This window comes from Glossina fuscipes, unplaced genomic scaffold (genome assembly GCF_014805625.2).
Source record: "Glossina fuscipes isolate IAEA_lab_2018 unplaced genomic scaffold, Yale_Gfus_2 59, whole genome shotgun sequence".
Taxonomy (NCBI): domain Eukaryota; kingdom Metazoa; phylum Arthropoda; class Insecta; order Diptera; family Glossinidae; genus Glossina; species Glossina fuscipes.
In genome coordinates this window covers 5,639,096-5,662,121 of record NW_023998431.1, presented here as the reverse complement: position 1 = coordinate 5,662,121, position 23,026 = coordinate 5,639,096, and the positions used below count along the sequence as shown (strand labels likewise).

The 23,026-nt window shown below is 38.3% G+C and overlaps 1 protein-coding gene across 1 annotated transcript; it reads right to left on the bottom strand.

Annotated features, from left to right (window-relative positions):
- Positions 1 to 192: 192 nt before the first annotated feature.
- LOC119637342 (putative ATP-dependent RNA helicase DHX57) lies at positions 193 to 9,373 on the bottom strand. Its single transcript, XM_038033313.1, has 7 exons — positions 9,356 to 9,373; positions 6,125 to 6,228; positions 3,991 to 6,068; positions 2,482 to 2,686; positions 1,659 to 2,415; positions 1,041 to 1,239; positions 193 to 984 (listed from the first exon to the last, which is right to left on the bottom strand). Exons 2-7 carry the CDS (start codon positions 6,190 to 6,192, stop codon positions 419 to 421), a joined length of 3,873 nt encoding a protein of 1,290 aa, XP_037889241.1. The 5' UTR covers positions 6,193 to 6,228; positions 9,356 to 9,373; the 3' UTR covers positions 193 to 418.
- Positions 9,374 to 23,026: the final 13,653 nt, after the last annotated feature.

Here is a 23,026-nt window from a genome sequence, read left to right as displayed (position 1 = left end):
AGAATGTTACATTTACTTTAATTTTTCTAAATTGGCTATAGGTTAACTACATAGTATCTAGAAATTTAAATATATATATTTTTTTAATTCATCGGTTTTGCTGTAGTCTAAAGCTTTTCTTGTTCTTGTATGTTAACTTAACGCTTTGTATTTTCATTTATTATTCTAAGATTAGCAATGACCAATATAACGAAAAGATGTTATCGATGTTAAGTCGCGATATGCCTGCTTTTAATTTATACTATTGACGTTAGCCAAGGGCTTTGTACATAAAGTCAAGCAAAGAGACATTGACTACCCAATTAAATGTTTCTCAATAATTGAAAAGGGTAAATAAGCTATACAATAGTTTGAGTGGTGAGTGTAGAAAGGACTTAAACGATATTATCGCGAAAATGTCGATTCAGGAGATATTTTATTAATTATTATGCCCAATCATATATACGATGGTCCGTATGATTTTCTGTCCATTTGCGTGATTTAATAAATTCAAACAAGGATCACATATTTTTTCTTCCAACAATTTCAACAGTTCTGCACGCAAGCATCGAATCATTTCAGCTATTTCGTAATTATGTGATTTAATGATAATCCAACCCTCTTCCAATAAAAAAAGAAAGTCTCCATCGTGTAATTCTAGTTTTAAATTGCTGCCAGCAAATAAAACTAATGGTATTAACGGTAACATGCTGCATTCACGAATAAAAATACGCGAAGTTTTCACCTTTTCTTGATAGACGAGAAATGGTGAATGAAACGTCCCAACATAGGCATTCACTGAAGAGGGATGTATGGCTACATAACCGTCTATACGTGTCTTGAAGCGTAAATCTTTGCATGTAGACATTTTAGGCATACTTCCACCAGCCGTTTGAACAAAGCTCCGTTCGGGTGTTAAAATCTTAACAATGTTAGGGTATAATGAAGCGCAAAGCAACGATATGAGTAAACGATTATTTTCGCTATTCATGTTAAGTTCTGACCCTATGAAAGAAAAATTCAAAGATTTGTACAAAATTATCAAACAAAATTTTATGTACCTGTCAATTCCAAAATACGGTCTTCCATGTTTTTGTGTCTTCTTGGTATGTTAATTGGTACAAAACCGATCGATACTAACAATTCCAGAAATTGATATTTTAATTCAGCTATCGTTTGCAGAGTTCTCAAGGAAAGATAATGCTCATCCGCATAGTTACGGCTGGCGTAATAATTACGTTTCGAAACGTGCAACCATTTCTGTGGAGTGAAAATATGAGTCATTTAAAAAACTGAAATCTAAAGGCAAGAAATTCAATATTTTCGCCATTGCGGCATAATCTCTGGTATAGAATATTCCATCCATTTTATAAATACAATATCTCAAAGTATGGGTATAACATTCGCTTTTAAATTTGACATCAAGTAAAGGTATTGTATATATGTCAAGTTTCATCTTTTTACATTGATCTTTCTGATCAAAACATTTTTAGAGAAGTTTGGGAACGAACGGATTAACCAAGACACATATTTTGGGGATTTTCAGAGTTACAAAATTAAAACTTAAGTCCATGTGTCTGCATCCATTAATGATAGCTACGAAAATGCTCTGTATCGGAAAATCTGATTAAAAAATAATTACACTATAAGACTTATATGTGATTTTTCTTTTCATTTACCTTATAAGCTACTAAACATGTCAAATGATCACTGTTACAAATGGCGAATTCCCGTTTTCGTAATTCGGCTTCTGTTCTCTTATTAAATGGATTCACAAATGGTGATTTATGACTCAAACATGCCGCTATTGTTAAAGTACTATCCAAACATTGAAATATTGTGCCAAATATAATTAATTTTCCTATTCGCACGTCTACCGGGAGTGCAGATAAATGATGACCTAAAGGTGTTAATTGCTGACTATCATCCAAGGCTCCTACGTCTTGCAACCGTCTAATGGCACCCATAATATTTTCTTCCGTCGGTGGTTCTAAGGTCTCACCCAAAACTTCAATCACATTTTGTTTAGCAAAATTTGGCAGTGTCTTTGTATGCAGTACCAACTGTTCGAGGGGGACTCTATGAATTTCTGGTACGGGTTGAGCCAGGAAATTGTATTTGAAACGATGTTGAGTATATAAATGTATGCACACCCCAGGCATAACTCTGCCTGCACGGCCTTTACGTTGATTGGCGTTAGCACGGGAAACCCAAACTAATTCAAGCGACTCCATATTGCGGTTTGAATCGAAACGTTTCTCTTTCATAAGACCACAGTCGACGACATAGACGCAGTCGTTAATGGTTACAGAAGTTTCCGCTATATTGGTGCTTAAAACAATTTTCCGTTTTCCCTTCGATGGCGGACGAAAAACGGCTGATTGTTCTTCACTGGAGAGTGTGGAATGCAGAGGCATCAGTATGAATTTATTTGATCTTTGAAAAGAGATATATTATGCTTAACGGTTAAATTTAAAAAAAAAAAAAAAAATGACAATATACCTTGAGCCGAACGTCGAACTATTGCAAAGAGCTTCATGCACTGTTTGTATCTCTTGTAAACCGGGTAAAAATACTAATATAGAGCCTTCACGTGGCCATGAATGCTGCCCTTCCACTATGTAATGTAATACCGACTCTATTAAATCAGGATTCACTTTAGCAGGCTCCATTAGATAAATTGTTTTACATGTTCTTTTCGTATAATCTAAATGATAGACATGTTTTTAGTTTATGATCATTTTAAAGATACTTTTTTTAAGATTAACGATGATTGTTTTCCAGAGCCCCTAATTCATAGAAAGCACTCACTGGATGTGGTTATATATGTGCCTATATATTCCATAATATTTGTTGACTTCTCATGTTATGTAATTGATTAAATCCTAAGTTTCAACTGGGGCGATATCGGAGATTTATCGGCTCAAGCGTACGTATAAAAATCGCAAGGTTTTTTGCAATTGTTCATGTTTCAAATGGCCTATGCTCAGATGATTTTAAAAACTAATCCAGCTAACATCGAATGCATGTAACACACACATCCACTTAAGATGGAGTCATTTTTCACTACACCGACCAGTTTAGACCCATCTTCTGAATCTACTTAAGCTTATCCGTTTGCCTGGCATCTGTCCATGTATTCCTGCGTTTAAACGTACGTCGCAATTTTTAAGATTTTTCTTGGCGCTAGCGAAAATGGGTTTCATTGAACCATTTCTGTGACTCTCCTTATCAAACTATGTTTGAAAGAAATCTCCAAATGAAAAGAAATTGTAGTTTTTAATACTTCTCTACAAAAAAAGGCGATAGAATTTAACATTTTAGCATATAAAGTTAAGGTGAACAATTTGGATCGGTTGGAATCATTTTTTAAATCTCCCCCTATCAAACAATTCTCACGAAAAGTAAAACTTTATGTTGGGAGAAAGTCTGGTTAACATTCTTACAAAAATGCCATTTTTCATGATTTAAGTTTTTATGAAAACTAATCGATTTTCCAAGAAACAAAATTCCAGAGAAAGGAAAAACCAAAGATACAATTATGACGCTTTACCTGCCTCAGGTAGCTGGCGACTCGTGAAAAGCTTGACAATTAGCAGAAATTTAGCGGATTAAAAACATCGCGATGAATTTAAATAGTAGCAACTTGCTTACAAAAGGGTACATAAGCAGCAGAAGGCAAAAGGTATAATTTTTGGTATATTTTCGAAAATATGAATAAACAGTTATTCTATTAGGTGAAATGGCGTTTGCGTCACTCATAGAAATCGTTTGAGGTTTCCTTTTCTATTTGTTTTTCAGTTGTTAGCAAATCAGGTCGCGTTCCCTGTAACAGTTATTTTTGCTTAGTATATATGATTAGTTTTAGCTTCCTATATAAAAACTTTTTTAAAACTATTGCAGACATTGACTTACGATTAAATGTACTCGGAATGTTAGACTTCAAGAGGAAACTAGATAACCACCAATTATGTTGTACGTATAAAAAAAAGTATTTTATTATATAAATACCCGCATATCTGGCGTAAACGGCTGATAAGTTCAATTGTTCATCTTTGATTTTTGTTGGTGGCGCAACGTTGTTGGCCTTGATATCTGCATATTCCATTTCTTGCAATAGCTCGTTTTCCTCTTTTTTGTTGATCTTACGACTGTAAGGTGAATCACATTCAATTATGTACTCACAGCACTCTAAAATATCTTCTAGGAATAGCTGTTTTACTGGAAACGTACGACCAGGTATGTGCAGCACCGGCGCCGTACCAAAATAATTCGAAAACAAATTGGCATTTAGGGTGGCTGACATCAGAATCACCTTTAAATCGTTTCTTTCGCTTAATATACGTTTCAAGATCATTAATAAAAAATCCGATTCCTCACTTCGTTCGTGAACTTCATCAACAACAATATGAGTTACTGATTGGAGGAGAGATTCTGAAGATAAACGTCTTAATAAAATGCCAGTGGTACAGAAGGTCAGACGCGTGGAGGAGGACATTTTACTTTCGAGCCTAATTTGATAACCTACTGTTCGACCAACGCGCTCAGCTCTTTCATCGGCCACACGCTCAGCAACCCCTATTGCCGAAAGACGACGCGGTTGAGTACATATTATTTCTACATGAGGGATATTTGAGTCGTTATCTAATTGTGAAGCCTTAAAAAACCAATTATCTAAAATAAATTGCGGTATTTGTGTAGATTTCCCGCAACCAGTTTCACCCGATACCACCAAAACTTGATGACTATCCAAAAGATCAAGTATATCCGTCATTTTGCTAAACGCTGGCAGTTGTTGTCTTATCGCTAGCATTCTCTTATAATGTTCATCTTGACGGCGTTCTGTAAAACGTTTTAGTAATAAACGGTTTTCTTTATCTCGCTGTTGGGGATTTCTTTGGTGATTGTCATGAAGCAAAGATTGAGCCTTTTCGTAATGCGTCGGTAAAGGTAAAGAACGTTTTTCAGTTTCTAAATCAGTCAATTTAGACTCTACATAAAAAAGCGACTTATCAATTGGCGGAAAAGTATCCAAATCTATATCCAATGTTTGACTTAAACTTTCACTTTGCAGTAACTCGGCCACGCTGTATACACAAGGCATGCCATCTTTACTTAAGGCTAAAGCTTCTTTATACAGCTTGTGAGCTAATTTCAAACGTATTATGTTGGGTATGTCGTGGCAAGTTGTTTTCACATAAAGAAACGGTGCTTCATAGGGATATTTTGTATTTACAGGAAATCTTATTTCCAAATAAAACCAATTTTCATCAACCTCCTCTGGTGAGTTTGATATCGCGTCAGTTAATTCTGGTAGAATTGGCAAATGAGCGAATCGACACTTAGAACCGAATCTACAAGTCGCATGCTTATCGAAATTACGACATCTAGTGGGACCGGCGGATTTTTTTGTTTTTTGTTTGTCAGCTTCTTCTAAAGCCGCCGCCTCTCTGGCTTTTTTCACTTCATTTGGGCTATGTAACAGCAAATGTTCGATTTTAAATTTCAAACTCCATACGGAATCCTTTTCCTTTTCCTCGAAAGACTTATCATAAATTGATTCTAAGGCCTCTTTTTCATCTCTCCGCATATCTAGCAACTCTTGCTCACTTATATTTGATGAACGGAAAGTAATTGATCCATCATTTTCCTTTGGCACTTTCATATATTTCCGAAATAATAATAACAAAGCTTCATCGCAATTTTGTTTACAGTGATCATAAGCTTCTGTGCAGTGAATTAAAGGAAATCCATAATTTTCTAATTTTCTTAAAGCGTATCGGCGAAATCTTTGCTCAGGTTCACCCAAGTTATTATTGCTATTGTTGGTGATATTAGAAGGATCAGCGTTGTTTATCGCATAGTTGGTAACACTTTGAACAATGAGTGTACCCCTGTCTTCCCAATAAGACCCTTTAATTTTTCCACCACGATCTTTGTATTTAGACGCACTACCTAAACGAAACTTATTGCCATGTATACTACGTAACGTGTCCATACACATGTTTTGAGATTCTTCATTTAAGTGCAAAATTTGCATTTCAGCTTTTAAGGTCACTTTTGAATCCTGAGATTGGACGGATGTATTCCTATAAGTTCAAAAATTTTTTACAGAGAAATCGTATTTAAAAAAAAGTTTACTTACGTTGTGCGCACATCACTTATGGGTCGCAAAAAGCAATCCTCTATCAAATGCTGCGAATTTTCATCCATAATAAATGTAAATTTATATTGTTCTTTTCCAATTATCTAAATAATTGTATAAAATGAAAATTTTTCACACATTTACAACGTATTGACTAAAAATTTGCAACACATGTTCAGCTACACTTTAGAGTTGTCTGTAAACTAAATTTACGCCTCCTTTTCACTCTATGAATTTAAAGATCAATGTGTTTTATCCGAGATGCTATACTGATAACATGAATTAAATTTCATTTTACATTTCCTTCAATTTTCCACAATTTCATAAAAAAAAAACCATTTTATTTAACTATTTTCTTTCTTTTTTTGACTTACTAAACGAATGGATTAGGCCTGTTGATTATAACACCAATATATCCAATAGCGCGATGAGTTTTTCTTATTTGTTTATCCTTAGCCTTATATAAATGGTGGCGGCAGTACAGATGAAATTTGAAAAGATGACTGATGACATTGATTAGGAGGCAGAGATGTAATGGTTTTTAGTTAAGTATTGTCCGTTCTGGAGTTATTTCCATTATAAGATTTGGCTTATTTAGAACGTTAATTAGACAATGGAGCAATAATCACAAACAGTTAATAATATTTAAAATCGACCAAAGTTAAATTAAAAGGAAAATCCATTGCATTGATTATTTATGGCATTAACTATGTTACATTTTAGGGTTTCGACTTTTTTGGCTATATGTATGCACAAAAGGTGCGAGATACCCTGTCTTAAAGCAATCAAAGTAAATGTAAGAAAAATAGCTTACGTTTCACGTTAGTATTGATTGTTTAGACTTCAATTTAAAGGAAAAAACAGCTAAAAATTGAAAATAAAGTAAATTCCAAACAAAATTGTTTACTTGCAAACAGCTGAACTAAAATAAAAAATTTGAAGTTTGTGAAACGTAAATAAATTAATTCAATTGTCTAATTAATAGTCTAAAATTCGTTAAACCTTATCGCTATCATTGATAAAGCACGAAAGATTAGAATATAATAAAAACTCACTACTCTATTGGATATATTAGTCTTATCGTCAACAGCCCTAACCCATTCCACTAAACAAAACAAAAAAAAAAAGAAAAAGGAAATAAGTAAGTAAAATATTATTATTGAATAGTCAAGTAATGTTGAAGAAACTATATATACATTAGACAGAATAGTTCCTTTGCTCATGTTACGTTATTTGGCAGTAAAGGAACACCGAGATTGGCGGAAGAAGAAACTTGTGAGACGTAGAAGGGCTCTGCGGGACGCTTCAAATCCTCTTACGTTATCCGAAGCTTTTATATATTTGTCAACAATGCAAATTAAAATATACATATTGTTACATGTAGATTTTTGCAAAAGTTTCGCGTGTCAAAAGCAGGTTTTGAATACATCTTAGGAAATAATTGTCTGTGACTAACTTCTTAACAAATGGAAATATGAAATTATATGAATTACATGAAATTATTTCACTTCATTTCATTTTATGGAAAATTTTTTTTTTTTGGGATGTTGAGTTGAGCAAAACCAAGCCAATAAATTTGTGCCTTATATGTCCAGATAATAAGCAATCGTAATTATGGGTAAGAAGTATATATAAAATATATAATTGGAAACTTAAAGTTCAAAAAACTGTCATTCCTCAGAAAAACTTCTCTTGAGATGCAGAAATCAATATTATTATTAGAGTTCAAAAAAAAATCCAAAAACAGTAAGTTACGTCGAACACTTTGAATATTACATTGTAAAAACGAAATCATGGTTTAAATAAAAAGGAAACACCATCGGAATTACTCGTGTTACCAGGCACTTGATCGTAGCGAGTATTAGCACAATGAGACATTTTTTCTTCAAATTCCATAACAAGATTCAGACGGATCATTGAGCGGATACATACTTTAACCGCAGAGATTAATGTATCAAGTTCCGAGGAACGTAAAATGTTGTTCGCAATTGTTGGCCGTTAAGATCTTGTTACAGACGACTTGGAGGGTGAGCTGGGAGAAAGCTTGGGAGTTATAATGGGAGAAAGTTTGAAAATAACAGATTGCCTTTTAATGGCCGCATTGAATTTTGTCTTTGTTAAAGTCTTATTAGCGTTTTCGTTATCATCCTTGCTCGAAATGGCGGTCGAGTTCGCCAATGGAAATTGTCATCGTAGGAGTTGTCATCCAGACAATCAAACTAGTTTAAGGAAAACTTCTCTTTCATGTCTTCACTGGAAAGATTTTTACTGGCCATGGTTGATGTATAACTCCCGCTCTCTGTTTGGCCAACAATTGTTTAGAACGTTGTGCTCGCATAACCCACAGGACAAGTATTTCATCGTTTCACAGTTTTCGCAGTTGGGAGACTTGTTGTCGTTCAAATATGTGTTCTCCTTGGCTTTGCAGCACTTTGTCACATGCTCATATCTACCGCACCTAAAGCATTGCTTTAAGACACTCCACAGGTAGGTTGCGAAAATTGAATTTCACCGCTTTGGGGAGGGTTTTCCCTTTAAGACATATTTTAACATTCGTTGTGGGAATAAACTCTTCCTTGTTGTTAGAATTTTTTTTTTGAAATCTAACAGCAGACTTAATAGGAATATCCGACATAGCTTTTTTGATTATCTCGCCTACACCGTATATAATTGGGAAGTTGCGAATAAGTCCGAATCTCTCCGTGAAAGATCTCGGAATATACGCTTTCACATTTCTTTTTATCAAAGGCATTGTTTTTAACAAAGTTGTTAGTATTAATAGTATTAATCAATTTAGCTCTGCCCCTGCTAACCATTTTCAGTTCTTATCAGCCATTCATATTGAAACTTCAAATAATCATAAAAAAAAAGATACGAGTTGATCCTCTTAAACTTCTCTCCGCCGTTTTCACACGTTTCAACAAAAACTAAGACATTGCACTGCGACAAACAATCGTACAAATTGTTATTGGATTTGGAATGACTTTGGCACCCAAATCAGAAGGTTTTTCAACTACCAGTTTGCTAGGCACCATTAAATCATTAGCTTCAGCTTCTAGTTTGGCAGATAAATCAACTTCATCCTCACTCATTCTCGATCTCTTACTATGCTCAGTGGCATTCATAAAAAAATCTTCAAAAACATCTTTGTCTGTAGTAATTAGATCACACCCTGTCTCCACAGGGAGACAGACTGATGTTATTTTAGTTGTTATCTTGGGGAAAACTTACCAAAAAATCCGGACGAAAAACGAAAAAATTTAATATTTACATTTTTTAAAAAAAGTTTCAACAATTTCTTTTCTCTTTTCAATTTTTTCTTTTTGTTCTCCTTCTTAAATTCTCGTTTTTTTCCATTAACATTATTTTGTTACTAACTGTATCATCATAAATAAATAAACGTCAAATTTGCCCTTTATTATCCCATTATTTTTTCGAAATAAGTGTCCCATGACGGTAACCATACATAACACACAGTAATATGACTTTCATTGTACGCCGTCCTAAAGAGAGCTATTTAATTAAAATATACATAACTAGTGCCTACTAGTTTTGATAATAGAAGTCAGTTGTTTGAGACGAGGATTATCGCCAGCACGAAGGATTTCATAAATGTGTTTATATATTCCGCGACCAAAACTAAGATGCTCAGTTGGTCATGCCGCACTCCTAACAAGCATCAGATGGCTTAGGTGGCATTTCTTGAACCATTTCTTGTGATTATTCATGAGTGTGTTGAGTATTTTAATTTATCATGTCATGAAAGTGGCATCCGCTTGGGACTTAAATGTCATGGAAGCGTAAATGTTATGAAAGAGACATTTGATGTGGCATCTTTACTATCAGAAAAGGTTGGAATACGCGTTAAGAGGGAATTTAAAAGCCAAGGTCTCAAATATAAGGATATTTGAAAATCTTCTGTAATTTTTCAAAGTTCCGCAAATTGCTGGAAAGAAGGAAGAGTTATAAAATTTCCTTTAGACACATGATTTACAAGCAAGTCAAGTTAAAGTTTGATGTTTGTGTCATTTCATATTGGGTACTTGTACATTCTGTTTGTATGACGACCACCATTTAAAAAATTCCAAAAGGATGTGGAATTACAATTAGTGTAAATTTTTTCAATCGCTAGAGTTTGATGTTTTTTTTTCGCTTTTTTATCACCGTCTTCATACAAGACGATCTCATTGAGAATAGTAAAATCAGTCCCCTAAGAATTTAAGAAAAAATCATAGAATGGGTGTTACATCTGAAGCTTTGAATATTGTATTGCGAAAGGAGGTAAATTTGTAGTCATTTGAAGGCTTTAAATTATTGTTGGATCCAGGTTGTTGCAGTTTTTGAAAGGTTGATTTGACAGCGAATATTATGACCGGTAAAGATAATTCCCCACTAATTTGATTCCGGTGGACTTATGGTTGTCATAAATAATCCTACGTTCAGGGGAAGGGGTTGGATGAGGTTTTAGAAGATTAACGTGTGTGGCCTGGGCGAGATGAGATTTTTGAGACTAAACCTCTTCTTGGTGAAAATTTTGTTGACATCGGTAATAACATTTCTCGTGGGAAATTTTCATCGCAATCGATATTATTGAGGCGTTCAAAGTATTTGGGAGAATATTTTTCATTCTATTTGTTCACTTAAATAAATGTTTTCGATGGCATCGGGATTTCATTTATCTGTTCTTTTTGCATTCTTTTTGGACAGTAGGTTATGAACAAACGAAGCACAAACTAAATGTATGTTTTTCGGAGGACAGTTGGATTCTTTGATCTTCCAGAATTTGGCGACCGAGTCTGTTCCATTCGAAAAATAGTCTTAAAAACGGAACGAAGTAGTGTACGGATAGTATACAGAGATTAAACTGTATGACTTTGACTATGAATGGCTTTTTTCTTAAAGCCAATTTTGATGCTGCTTGTGGGAATCAATGTTTTGTTAACGGAGGGGTGGCAACGGTACAAGCTAGTGTCACTTGCTTTATTATTACTATTATTGTTATTATTACAATTTTAGACTAATAAAATAAATTCTTAGGCTGAAAAAAAAAGACATTGAGCACTAGCAACACAAGCTATCGGCTCTAATTTAAATAGATGTACATTAGATAATGGGCTTATTAATAAGGTAATATATTGAATTCATATTCGATTCTGAAGTTGATTTTAGTATGTCCAAAGGGTTAGTCGTTCCAAATGCAATACTTCTAGCCAAGGAAAAGTTAAGGCAGTCGCAGAGAATGTGCTTTATAGTGAGAGTTTGTCCACAACTGCAGATTGGGGAGGAAGACTTCTTCAAGATCCATTGGTGGGTTGCAATTGTATGACCAAGGCGAATTCTCGAAAATGTTTAGGTCTTGGTTTTCTCAACATTTGTTGGACATAAAGGTGGAGTTAATTGGGGGTTAATGGAAGAGTAGTGTTGATGATGGTATTGTAAATTTCCTTCTGCAATTTTCTCTTTAACTTTTCTTCCAATGCATCTTTGAAGATCCATCTTTTCCATGACATCATCCACAATTAGAGGTGCGGAAGCAGCATACTTTCCCGCTCGATCAGCCTGCTCATTTCCCAATAAACCGATGTGACTTGGTACCCATAACATTTTAATTTTTCCGTCGGGTGTTGTAATTATATTGCTTAATTTGTTGATGGTGCTCCATCTTGAAGTCGAAGGAATTCGAATAGCTTGTAATACAGACAAACTGTCGGTAACAATGACGGATTTGAGTTTGTTTTTATGGGCAGGATTCGCAGCGTGAAGGATAGCTCTGGCTTCGGTTGTGAAGATTGAAGTATTTTCGTGAAATATGTGATTGATAAGAACCTGTCGTTTAGCATCTACCACGGCACAAGCAGGAGGCAGACCAGAAGATTTTGAGCCGTCTGTGCATAAAAAACTCCAACCAGTACTCTCCAATATTTGGGTTTTTTCAGCTATTAGATTCCTGAAGACGTAATTTGGAGTATCTTCTTTCTTGTACATAGACAGCGAGATGTCAAAAGTGCAGTCAGACTTTATTTATATTTCGGACTCAGTGCATTTTCCACTATTTTATTTTCCTTAATAATGACGACTCCAAGCCCTTAAGATTTAATCCATCATAAATGTTGGCAACTTTGTCGAAATACACTTCATTTAATATGATTTATGTTTATCTCACCGCCTTGAGTGGTGAGTTGCTTTTAACCACATCATAAGTAATCAACTCGTCAAGAATTAATGGGGATAGAGTTAGTCAAGTTTATTTCGTTAAACTGACCGTACAAAGAACTGCTTTAGGAACCAAATAGATGGGAAGGAAAAGTCTGCCAGCTACCATTTGCTTTTGTCTGAAGTCACAACTGTTTAGGTTTAAGATTGAATGTCTGCTAATTCAAAAATCAGCAGCAACAGCGGAGTGTTTCGGACAAATACTTCTTCTTGTTTATTAAATTAAATTAAATTGCAAATTCAAATCGACTTCGCCGGGACAACGTCTTGCTTCGAGCAAGATTGCCAAGTTGAAAAAAAGAGCTGTAAGTGTTTTCTAATGGCATTGTAACGAATTCTAAATAGTAAGGACGTATACAATTGTTAAAATATGTACGTACCTGTTGATTACCAGCAGTGGAAGATATTTATGAAAAAAAGGTACATAGTTGTAAATATTAATAATATATATTGCAATGTAACCATTCATTTTACATGAATGAAGTGTCAAAAAATAACAGCATAAACAAAATTAAAAAAAAGAATAATAAAGAAGAATAAAATTTAATGACAAAATTCAGAAGTGTCGAATTGCATTTTCTACTGACCATGTTAGTAAAATATGAAAAAGAAAGCAATTCTTTAGGCGCTCTTACCGCAAGTACATACGCACACACACACACCCAGTCATACATGCTTTCTGTATAGATTGATCGTTGTGATTTCGTAGCGCGCGGACGTGTTCTTAAGTGCTCTGTATACATTCAATAGCGATTGCTATTGAAAGGTGAAATTCTTTTAGTGAAAAGGAAAATAAACGATAATAAAAAATACGACAGTGCTTCTGATCGTTTTAAATAGATATACAACCAATAATTTCTAGTGTGAAAGAGCGGATTTCGTTTCTTGTTACTTTTTTTTGCTCTGGTCTCCTCTGTGGGTTTACCCGCTTTCGTGTTTTAATAGGGGGTTGTTCAGTGGCATCCAACTAAACAAACAAAAGAAAGGGAGCAAGTCACAGAAGGACATTGCCGTATATTGCTGCTATAAAGCAACCTTGTGCTTTTGAGGGAGTATCTTAAAATATCAAGCATTAGCATAGACTCACTCCTTTCTTTTCAAAAACTAGCTTAAAATAACATAGCTGAGGGCGACATTAAATTAATAAGCAGCTTTGGCCAACCCTCCGCCGACCCAGAGCCGCGGACGGACGAAGACTAAGATTAAGTAAGTACAAAATTGTAGAAAATAACGCCAACGATAGCAACCTTTATATAGAAACATACTCTGCACACACAAGAAAGCACTCACATGGCACTCACAAACACACAAATACGCAAGTAGATATACGCAAATACATTCACATCCATATGCACATCGGCACACGCACACAAACATATACATACAAATATACATTCACACACACGCAAATATAGAAGTTTCAGGATGTTTAACGCAGGTGCCTGCCTGAAAGGCTCCACCCTGCGGTGCCCGCTGGCACACGGAGTGAAACGTCACTTACGTCCCACAGGGAGCAGGGGGGTTCCCTGCAGTTCTAGATCGAGGGCATGTGTATAGCATCCCCTTCCTTTTGGCGGAGCCGAGGCCTACCTTACACCTCAAGTATTTAATGCTCCCGCGATTTTGGGGGCAACCACAGCCACCACGAGACTTCTCTAGGGGCCGCCCAAGCGGTCAGGCAGAGGACCCACACTATGAGGATTCTGCAGCCAGCAATTCCCCGCAGATAGGATCCCCTGGGCAACCTGACCCCCGTGGTACCTTACTTATTTTAAAAGTCTAAGGTCAGACTTTGGCTGCATACCGTTTAGACCCACACGTCTCGGACCGGTGGCCTTAGAGTCAAAATAAAAATCAAATAAAATAAAAATAGAGCTAGAAACAATAACCATGACATAAATATGGCCTTAGGGTCAAAATAAAAATCAAATCAGATAAAAATAAAATAAAAAATAGACATAAAAAATAACAATAACATTAACACAAACATAAACACAAACATAAAGGACGAACCTAAAAAACGACCTGGCTAAGAAGGCGGAGAGAACCACTCAAAGGAGCCGGCGCTTGGCAGTACGCCTCTCAAAGGCACCGGCCGCAAACCTATCCAAGCTCTGAACATAAAAGTCCTGAGAGAGAGCATCGTCAAAAACGAAGCCGTCCCCCTCCACTCTAATTCCCATCGCATCCAAATTTGGAAGATCAGAATGGACACTCACAGAGGACGGGCTTCCAATCCTCGGACGGACAACCACACGAACACGTTCCAGTATCGGAAAAACCCCTAAGCTGCAGGAAATGGTTGAGTGAACCAAGTCCCGTAAGTAGGAAACCCAGATATAAATTAAAATCAAAATTAGGAAGGTCTCCTACAAATGGGACGTCTCTAATAAACTCATATGTCGTTCTGCCTTTGGCACGACCATCCCAACGAGTTTGCCACAAGGCGCAGACACGATCCTTTAAAGTCCTAATCCCTTGCTTGTAAATCAAGCTCTCTCTCTCCACCCCCAAATATAAGGTAAGTCCGTGGGGTGCAATGGCAGCCCCCTCTTTAGCCTGTAGGCCGCACTTACGTACAAAGACTCAAGATCCAGAGGGGATGTCCCCATCAACGTCTGCAGTGCGTCAGTAGAAACCGTATGACAGCATGGTAAGCAAGCCAATAAGCATACCCTCTGGCACCTTAGAAGCTTGTGCTGTCCCCAGGCAGTCATGACTGCTCGATACCACACCGGGGCACCATACATTGCACACGCAACAGGGAGACCCCCGCATATGACACGAACAGCACGCCTGTTCAGGCCCCAGTCAGACCTAAGAATACGGCGCAGTTGCCCAACAATTGTGGTTAGCTTCAGTCGAACCCTGTCAAAGTGTGGGAGAAAATTTAACCTTTCTCCCACCCAGGCCGAGGACATATCTGTTCCTTGACTCACTAACATGCGTTTGAACGTGGAGCCAAGCATCGACAATACTGCGCTCCTTTCCTGAAGCCGTACTGCCTATCACATAGGCTCTCATTCAAATCGTTTTGAAGCCTCTCGATCATTATTCTCTCTAACATTTTCCCGAGTGCAGGGAGCATACTTATGGCGCGACAAGAACGTGGTTCACTACGTACTTTATCGGGAGACTTCAAAAGCACTACTACTTGGGCTATTTTCCACTTCGACGGAAAATAACTCTCAGACAGACACTTACTAAACAGCGCATATAGTTATTCGGGAATAACCTTCTAAATGGCCTTAACCATTTCACCGGTTATACCATCTGCACCAGGGGATCTTCGATCGCATTAGAGAGATCCCATACCCAACTTCATGCATTTCCAACCTCGGTGAAACAGACACCGTATCCACCGGTAAGACCGGTCTCTCTAACCTAGGAAAGAACTCGGACATCACCGTACTCATACTGTCAGTCCAGTTAGTTAGGACTGTGTTGCCTACACGAAGGCAGCTAATATCGGAAGGCCTTCTGCTTCTGCAATTCCGATACACTTGACCCCAAGGATCATCTCGCCTACGTAGGAAACAGGATCTCCATTCTTCTTCCTTAACTCGGACAATCAGACACTTGTACTCAGACAATTTGTAATGATAGGCCGCTCTATGAAAGCTCTCATTCACACTACGCAACCGCCGGGCTCTCTGGAATTTCCTCCTGAGCTTCCGGACGACCCTACGCATCTGTTTCAGACTGGAGGTCCACCACCTAACTCCTCCGCGATCAACCCTCCGACTTCGCGGAAGGAGCAAGTCGTTGACCTCCCACAAGCATTCATTTATGCAAACAATCTGCTCATTTATCGACTTACGTAGGAAAACTTCAAGAAATATACTAGATATCCTCTCCCTGACAAGAATCCCGTAGGTATTCCAGTCCACCCCAGACGTACACCACCTTTTAATGTCAGACGGAAGTACACTAGATTGGACAGCGGTCACCACAATTTTAATTAATTGATGGTCACTCGTGCCACACCCACTCATAATTCTCCAACTAAAGTCAAACAACCCCAAAGCTGCCTCATTGATGAGCGTCAAATCAATGTCACTCGCGCCAGCTGGACCATTACATGTGCTGGGTACATTTATTGCATGCACACCAGCGGAGATGCACCATTCAGCCAGCCGTTCGGTCCTCACCTGGTTTCTTTGGCCACCGTAACGAGCCATCTTACTGAACCAGAGGGACGAGCAAACGTTGGCATCCAGGCCTACGATAACTGGCGTGCCGCCCGCAAGCGACAGAACAGTATCCACATATCTCATATAAGGAACCAGCTCCTCGTCAAACCTACAATATAGGCTTGCAAGGAAAAACACAGATACACACGCCGTAGTCAGTGGAGCTGACTAGCATGCAATCGGCACTGGCATCATTGACTATAACAGTAGAGAGGCATCTATCATTCGGAAATATTTTCACATCTCCGGGCAAGCCCACAATCTTGTTTCTGCTTTTATAGGGCTTCTGAACGAGAGCGAAACTGCTGTTATACTCCCTGATGCACTGACCCACATTGCACATGACAGCACAGCTGCTATGACAGTTTAGTTGCAAAATGGTGAAGACCATTTTAGTGTCTAGCCGCCACCCTAGCGAGCATGGCACTGTAGATCGGGAAAGCATGGGACATAATCAGCCAGCCTCTTTCGGAATGTGCATTTGCGACATTTGGCCTCATTAGTACAGACATTGCTTCTATGACCAGTCTCGCCACAGTGGCGGCAGACCACCCCACTAACCCTACTGTCTTTGACCATATGGTCAAAACTCAGGCAGCGGAGGCAGATCGGTACCTCGCCAAAGGGACGCACCGGGAAGGAGTACCACATAATATACGCCCTTCCCGCAGAGGAGGAAGTTTCATACATATACATACATACATACATACACAGGTAAATCGATATACAAAGCATAATTACGCACAAGTTTTACACAGCCAAACACTAACACCAAAATCGGGCCGGCAAAAACCGGAAATAAGGGGACATCTCAATGAGTACAAGCGGTCATGCGGGATAGTCCGGAAGTGTAACCCGATACGTTCAAGAGAAGGACGTAAATCCAACGCTCACCCAAGCAAATAGCCGGGCAACATACGCAAGTGAGAAATCAGTCCTCTCCGCCGATCCTTCAGGAGAAGTCTTTGATGATAAGAAAAAGTGAAAACACTTTTGTCGAGCTAGGAGAGAAAATTGGAGAACTCATCGAAATGATGGCCCCTACTCCTTCCGCTCCGGCCAGGCGCACCATTCATCAGCCAATGACGGATTTGGTGGATATGCTAGCTTCGCTCCATAAAAAAGCCGTGTAAGAGTTAGAAAATAATTTGCCAAAAAAACCGGTCAGAGATGGCACTACCCAGACCGAAAAAGGAAGCAGAGTAAACGCCACGAAAAGGCTCAGGCAGGAGGGATCCGCGGATGCCACTACAGAGAAGAAAAGTAAGCGGGCGGGTGATGAGATGAATACCAATGAGGAGGAGCCACAGCAATCAAAATACGGCAATGAATAGTGGACCGTGGTCCAAGCGAAAAATAGAAAGGTCAAGCCAATCAAATTGGTGAATAAGCCGGATGCGATTGTAATCAAGCAAATGGGCACTATGACCTACAGCGATATGAGGAAAAAAGTTAAAAATGATGTAGAGCTGCAAAAAGCCGGCGAAAATGTGACGAGAATACGGAAAACACTGAAAGGAGAAATGCTGCTGGAATTTAAGCAAAGTGCGAAAGAAGAAAACATTGCTTACTAGCAATTGGTGGCAAAAGCGCTCGGTCAGGAGGCTAGTGTCAAACTAATGACCAAGCAGACAAAGATAGAGTTTAAGGACCTGGATGAAGTGACGTCGGCGGATGACTTAGTAGTTGCCATAAATACGAGGTTCGGCAGCCTAAATATCAAGAAGCAAGCAGTCACCTCAATCAAGAAGGCGTATGCCGGCACACAAACTGAAACTCTATCGGTCCCAACAGAAAGTGCTAAAGAGTTACTTGAAGCCGAGAAAATCGAATTTAGTTGGGTAGTGAGCAGGATTAGAGAGAAATTCGCAGTTCTGATATGTTACAGATGCTTCGAGAAACGCCACATGGCTAGAAATTGCAAAGGATAGAGTGGTAGTAGCAAGTGCTGTCTAAAATGCAGCGAAGGAGCTTACCGAGCAAGAGACTGCTAAGAACCCGCGCTGTGGGATTTACAAGGAACAAGGCAAGCCTACTGGTCGGCAGAAATTGCCAGGTAAACACACGCGGCGCTAACAACAATGTCCAGTCATGAAGTGTATGCAAATAGACATAAATCACTGTCAGGTTGCACAAGAGGTGCTAAAACAGAACGCCATAGTAGCCGTAAGTGAGCCATACAAGGAAGGCTCCGGGAACAGTTGGGCAAAGGACAAGGCTGAACTGCAGCCTTTTGGCAATGCAGCTTGCACCCGCCAACCATGAGATTTATCTCAGCAGGAGAGGGCTTCGTTTGTCTCAAATATAGAGAGGTTTACCTTTACAGCTGCTCTCTCTCTCTTCGAGCATATTTTGGAAGAAGCAGAACCCAGAAACTCAGCTCAGGTTGGCGTTGCGGAGGTTTTAGCACTGATTATAAAAGCCTGTGACGGTTCAATGACAAGACGTTGCTTCTATAAGAGCAAGGAGCCAGTATACTGGTGGACAGACGAGATAGCCGAACTAAGGACTCAATGTAACAGAGCGAGGCGTGTCTACCAAAAATCGAAAGGGACTAGTGTTTGTCTTAGCCACCAAAAAGAGTTCAAACTCAGGAGAAGGCTCTTAAAAAAAGCGAAAATGGTTAGCAAGAAAAATTGTTTCCAGAAACTGATTAATGAGATTAATGAGGACCCATGGGGGATGGCGTATAAGCTAGTAATGAAGAAATTAAAGTATTCAGAGCAACCAAGATGTGCAGAATGTGTGGAAGAAATAATTGGCACACTGTTTCCACAGAAAGCCATGTTCGTGTATGTGCCACTGAGTGAGGAGAGTGATAATATTAATCTCACCAGGCCTGGGGAGATTGCTGCCATTGTAAAAGAAATAAAAGCCGAGAAAGTGCCGGGCCCTGATGGTATCTCAAATTGCGGTATTAAGCAAGCCATGTCGCTAAGGCCTGCTATGTTTCCGAACACATTCAAAGCTTGTTTGAAAGAATAAATTTTCCCAGATAAATGGAAACAACAAACGTTGGTGTTGCTGCCAATAAACCGTCGTATGAAGCAAATGCATACCGCCCTAGTTGTCTATTGGATACGATAAGCAAGGTGTATGAAAAGATCATTCGAAATCGTTTAGAAGCATCACTGGAGACATCTATTTCAATTCACCAATTCGGCTTCAGAAAAAAGAAAAGCCCAATGGGTGCAATAAAGATGGTCGCAAATACCGCAGCAGAAGCGATTAAAGGTACACGTTGGATGGAAGGCAACAAAAAGTATTGCTTAGTAATAGCATTAGATATTAAAACTGCATTCAACTCAGCAAACTGGTATTGTGTCATAGCTGCCCCACAGGAAAGAAAAATCGCACCGGATCTGATAAATATAGTGGCTAGTTATTTTACTGGCAGGAAACTGAGATATGTTATAGATAAAGGGGGCAGGGAGAAACTGATCTGGGAGAGGTATCTCATGGATCAGTCCTAGGACCTACATTGTGGAACGTAATGTACGACGATATCCTGAAGGGGAGCATCCATTGCGGATTTTGCTGACGATATAGCGATAATCATACCACTACAGCGAATAAAACCACCGACATGATCAAGAGGTGGTTGCGGTCAGTGGATTTAGAGCTGGCGGAAGTGAAAACAGAAGCGGTATTAATTTCTTCTGCCGAACTTGCGTGGCCGTAGGCAAGACCGCAGAAAGCTGATCGCAGATGTGGTAACTGCAACAACAATGTATGGCTCTTCTATGTGGAAAAAGGCTTTCGCTATCTCGTCATACACGAGAGACATACAAGCAGCATACAGGCTATGTGCTCTATGCGTCGCGTATCGGACGGTGTCGAAGGATGCGGCCCTGGTTATCGTTGGCATGATGCCAATCGACCTGCGTGTTAAAGTAGGTCTGTATAGAGCCGAATTTCGCAGACTCTCGGCTGAAGCGGCTAGGCAGCGAGCAAAACAGCGACTGGTGGAAGAGCGCCAGGAGCGCTGGAGCAGAGGGGGTAAATGTAGGTGGACGCATCGACTCATACCAGATTCACGGTCCTGGATGATTAAGCAACATGGTGAGATTAACTCTTATTTGACACAGGTAACTAGCGGCCATGGTTGCTTTCGGTCATATTTAAATAGGTTTAAAATAGAGCAGGATCCATTCTGTAGCTTTTGCGATTGCATCGAAGACGCTGAACATGTTTTCTTTCTCTGTCCGAAATACTATAACGAACGACAGAGACTACAGACGGAAATTGGAGTGTTATCTCTCCCCGACAACTTTGAGACAAATATGTTGAACGACCTGAAAATATGGAAGACGGTAGGAATGTTCGCCGCAAAAATTATGCAAAGACACGAAGAGCGTCAACGTAAGCTTTTAAGTAGTGCCTAAACGGCTACACTCCCTGTGAAGGTATACCTAAATGGTCGTGCCACAGGCTACGGAATAGGAGGGGTGGTTTTTAGCGGGTTAAAGTCTTGCACTGCCCAAATGGGCGCCTGCTGGCGGGTTTCCACCTCAAAAAAAAAAAAAACAAAATAAAAACATGCTTTCTGTATTAGTTCACTTTATTGATTTGAATTCTGTTTATATTGCTTTTATTTTGTTTAGGTTATTAACTTGTAAATATTTAGTGTAAGACCAAATTTACATACGAGAAAATGGTATATAAGACGAACCATTTGGAATAAAGGCATCATTATCAAAATTAAAATTGTGGTCATCAATTCATGCGACCCAAACCTCGCATTCTTCATTTATTGTTAGATGTTTTATCTTGTGGTAAATCAAATTAGTCTTGGCGCACTGAGCCGATCGAGGTAAACAATAAGCTCAATCAAACCAATATAACTCAAGCCTCACATCGAAAGCATTTAACAATTTTTTCAATGTAATAATTGTGACACAGTCAATATCATCGGATATCGTAGCACAGACGATCTTTTTGCCTTGATATTCCAACATAGCCTTGAAAACGTAAAAGTAATTGTCGGCAAAGATTATGATTATCAAATACAGTTCGTCGGAGACATTCCTATAATACTCGAATTGGTATAATCGTTTCAACGTAAGTTTGTAAATAATTCAAATGTTTTTCATAGTAATATTCATCGATTTGCGCAAATATAAAAATTTAATAATAATGGTAGTACACCATAAAGCAGTACAAAAATTAATAACAATTATAGATTTGTATAAATTTGTGTTTCCAATTGCTTTTCAGCTGCATTGCAAGTGATAATTCGTTTAAGGTTCGTTGCATTAGTCCTGTGCCAGATTTTTGATATCATAACCTAGGTCAAATGAAAACCGCATCTTGAACTCTTCCATTGAACGTGTCTCGTCTTTGAAATTGTAACAAAAGAAAATTAAATATGCCACGGATTCCCTTCATTTGCTCCAAATTGTCTATTAGTAGACTTATTTTTTGAAGATAACTAAACGAACTAATGCAAAAATGAGTACACTAACTCACATTGAATAGTATTCCATAAGAAGTTCAATACGTAGCAATCATTTTTTGTGGCACTACCCTCTCGAGAAACGCAATTGACACTTCATTTCATATTGCACGCTTGTAAATAAATGTGTGCAGCCTTCTTCAAGTTAATTGGCCGCTTCAAGTGCTTCGAAGATCATTATAATGCGAACAGTTGAGGATTATTGATTTGCGCTTTCATAGATTAAAACGATTATCAAAATTTACACACGACTGAGTTATATCGAAAATATTCCCATTTAAATCATTTATGGGTTTTGTGACACTTACATTGCTGCCCATCAGCGCAGAAACAGCGTTTCAAGCTCTGACAATTTCGAGTTTGCGAATCGTAAACACATTGAATATAAAAGTATAAGATACTGAAGGATCTAAAATACGTGCTACTTACACATGATGGCCTTTTCTTCTATAATACATCAATAATAAATTAAATTGTCCAGATGATGCTGGATGTTGCAGCAATTCTAAAGCTCGCTCTCTAAGAGCTAACAACTCAGAGAACCTGTTTTGAATTACCAACCATTCGTATACGTAAGTATGCAAATAGCTGATTTTTCCTTTGAACAGCCATTGCAGTAATCTGATCATTTTTAGTACTTCTCCTTATTACTGCTGATATTGCAAATAGACTGAAAAATGTGGTCCAGTATTAATATGCCCAATTTGAACAAATTTGATTGCAGATATTTTTGACCAAAAATAACCGATGAAAAAATATACTACGTTTTTCGCTATCTAATAAAGTTGCAGTACTTATATTTTGCGTCATACGAAAGTAAAAACGACATAGAATGTCTCAGTTTAAAACCTAACATTTGTAATTTAACTGGGCTTCAAACACTTTACTCACGTCACTCTCCCGTTGAGGTCCTTAAGATTGTATTGTTATTATAATAATTTAATCAGAGAAATAAATTCTAACACTAAAGACTTAAAGTGCTAGCATCTAAGACTGTTGGCTTTATTGAAAACTCTACCACCCTTGAGATTTGAATCTACG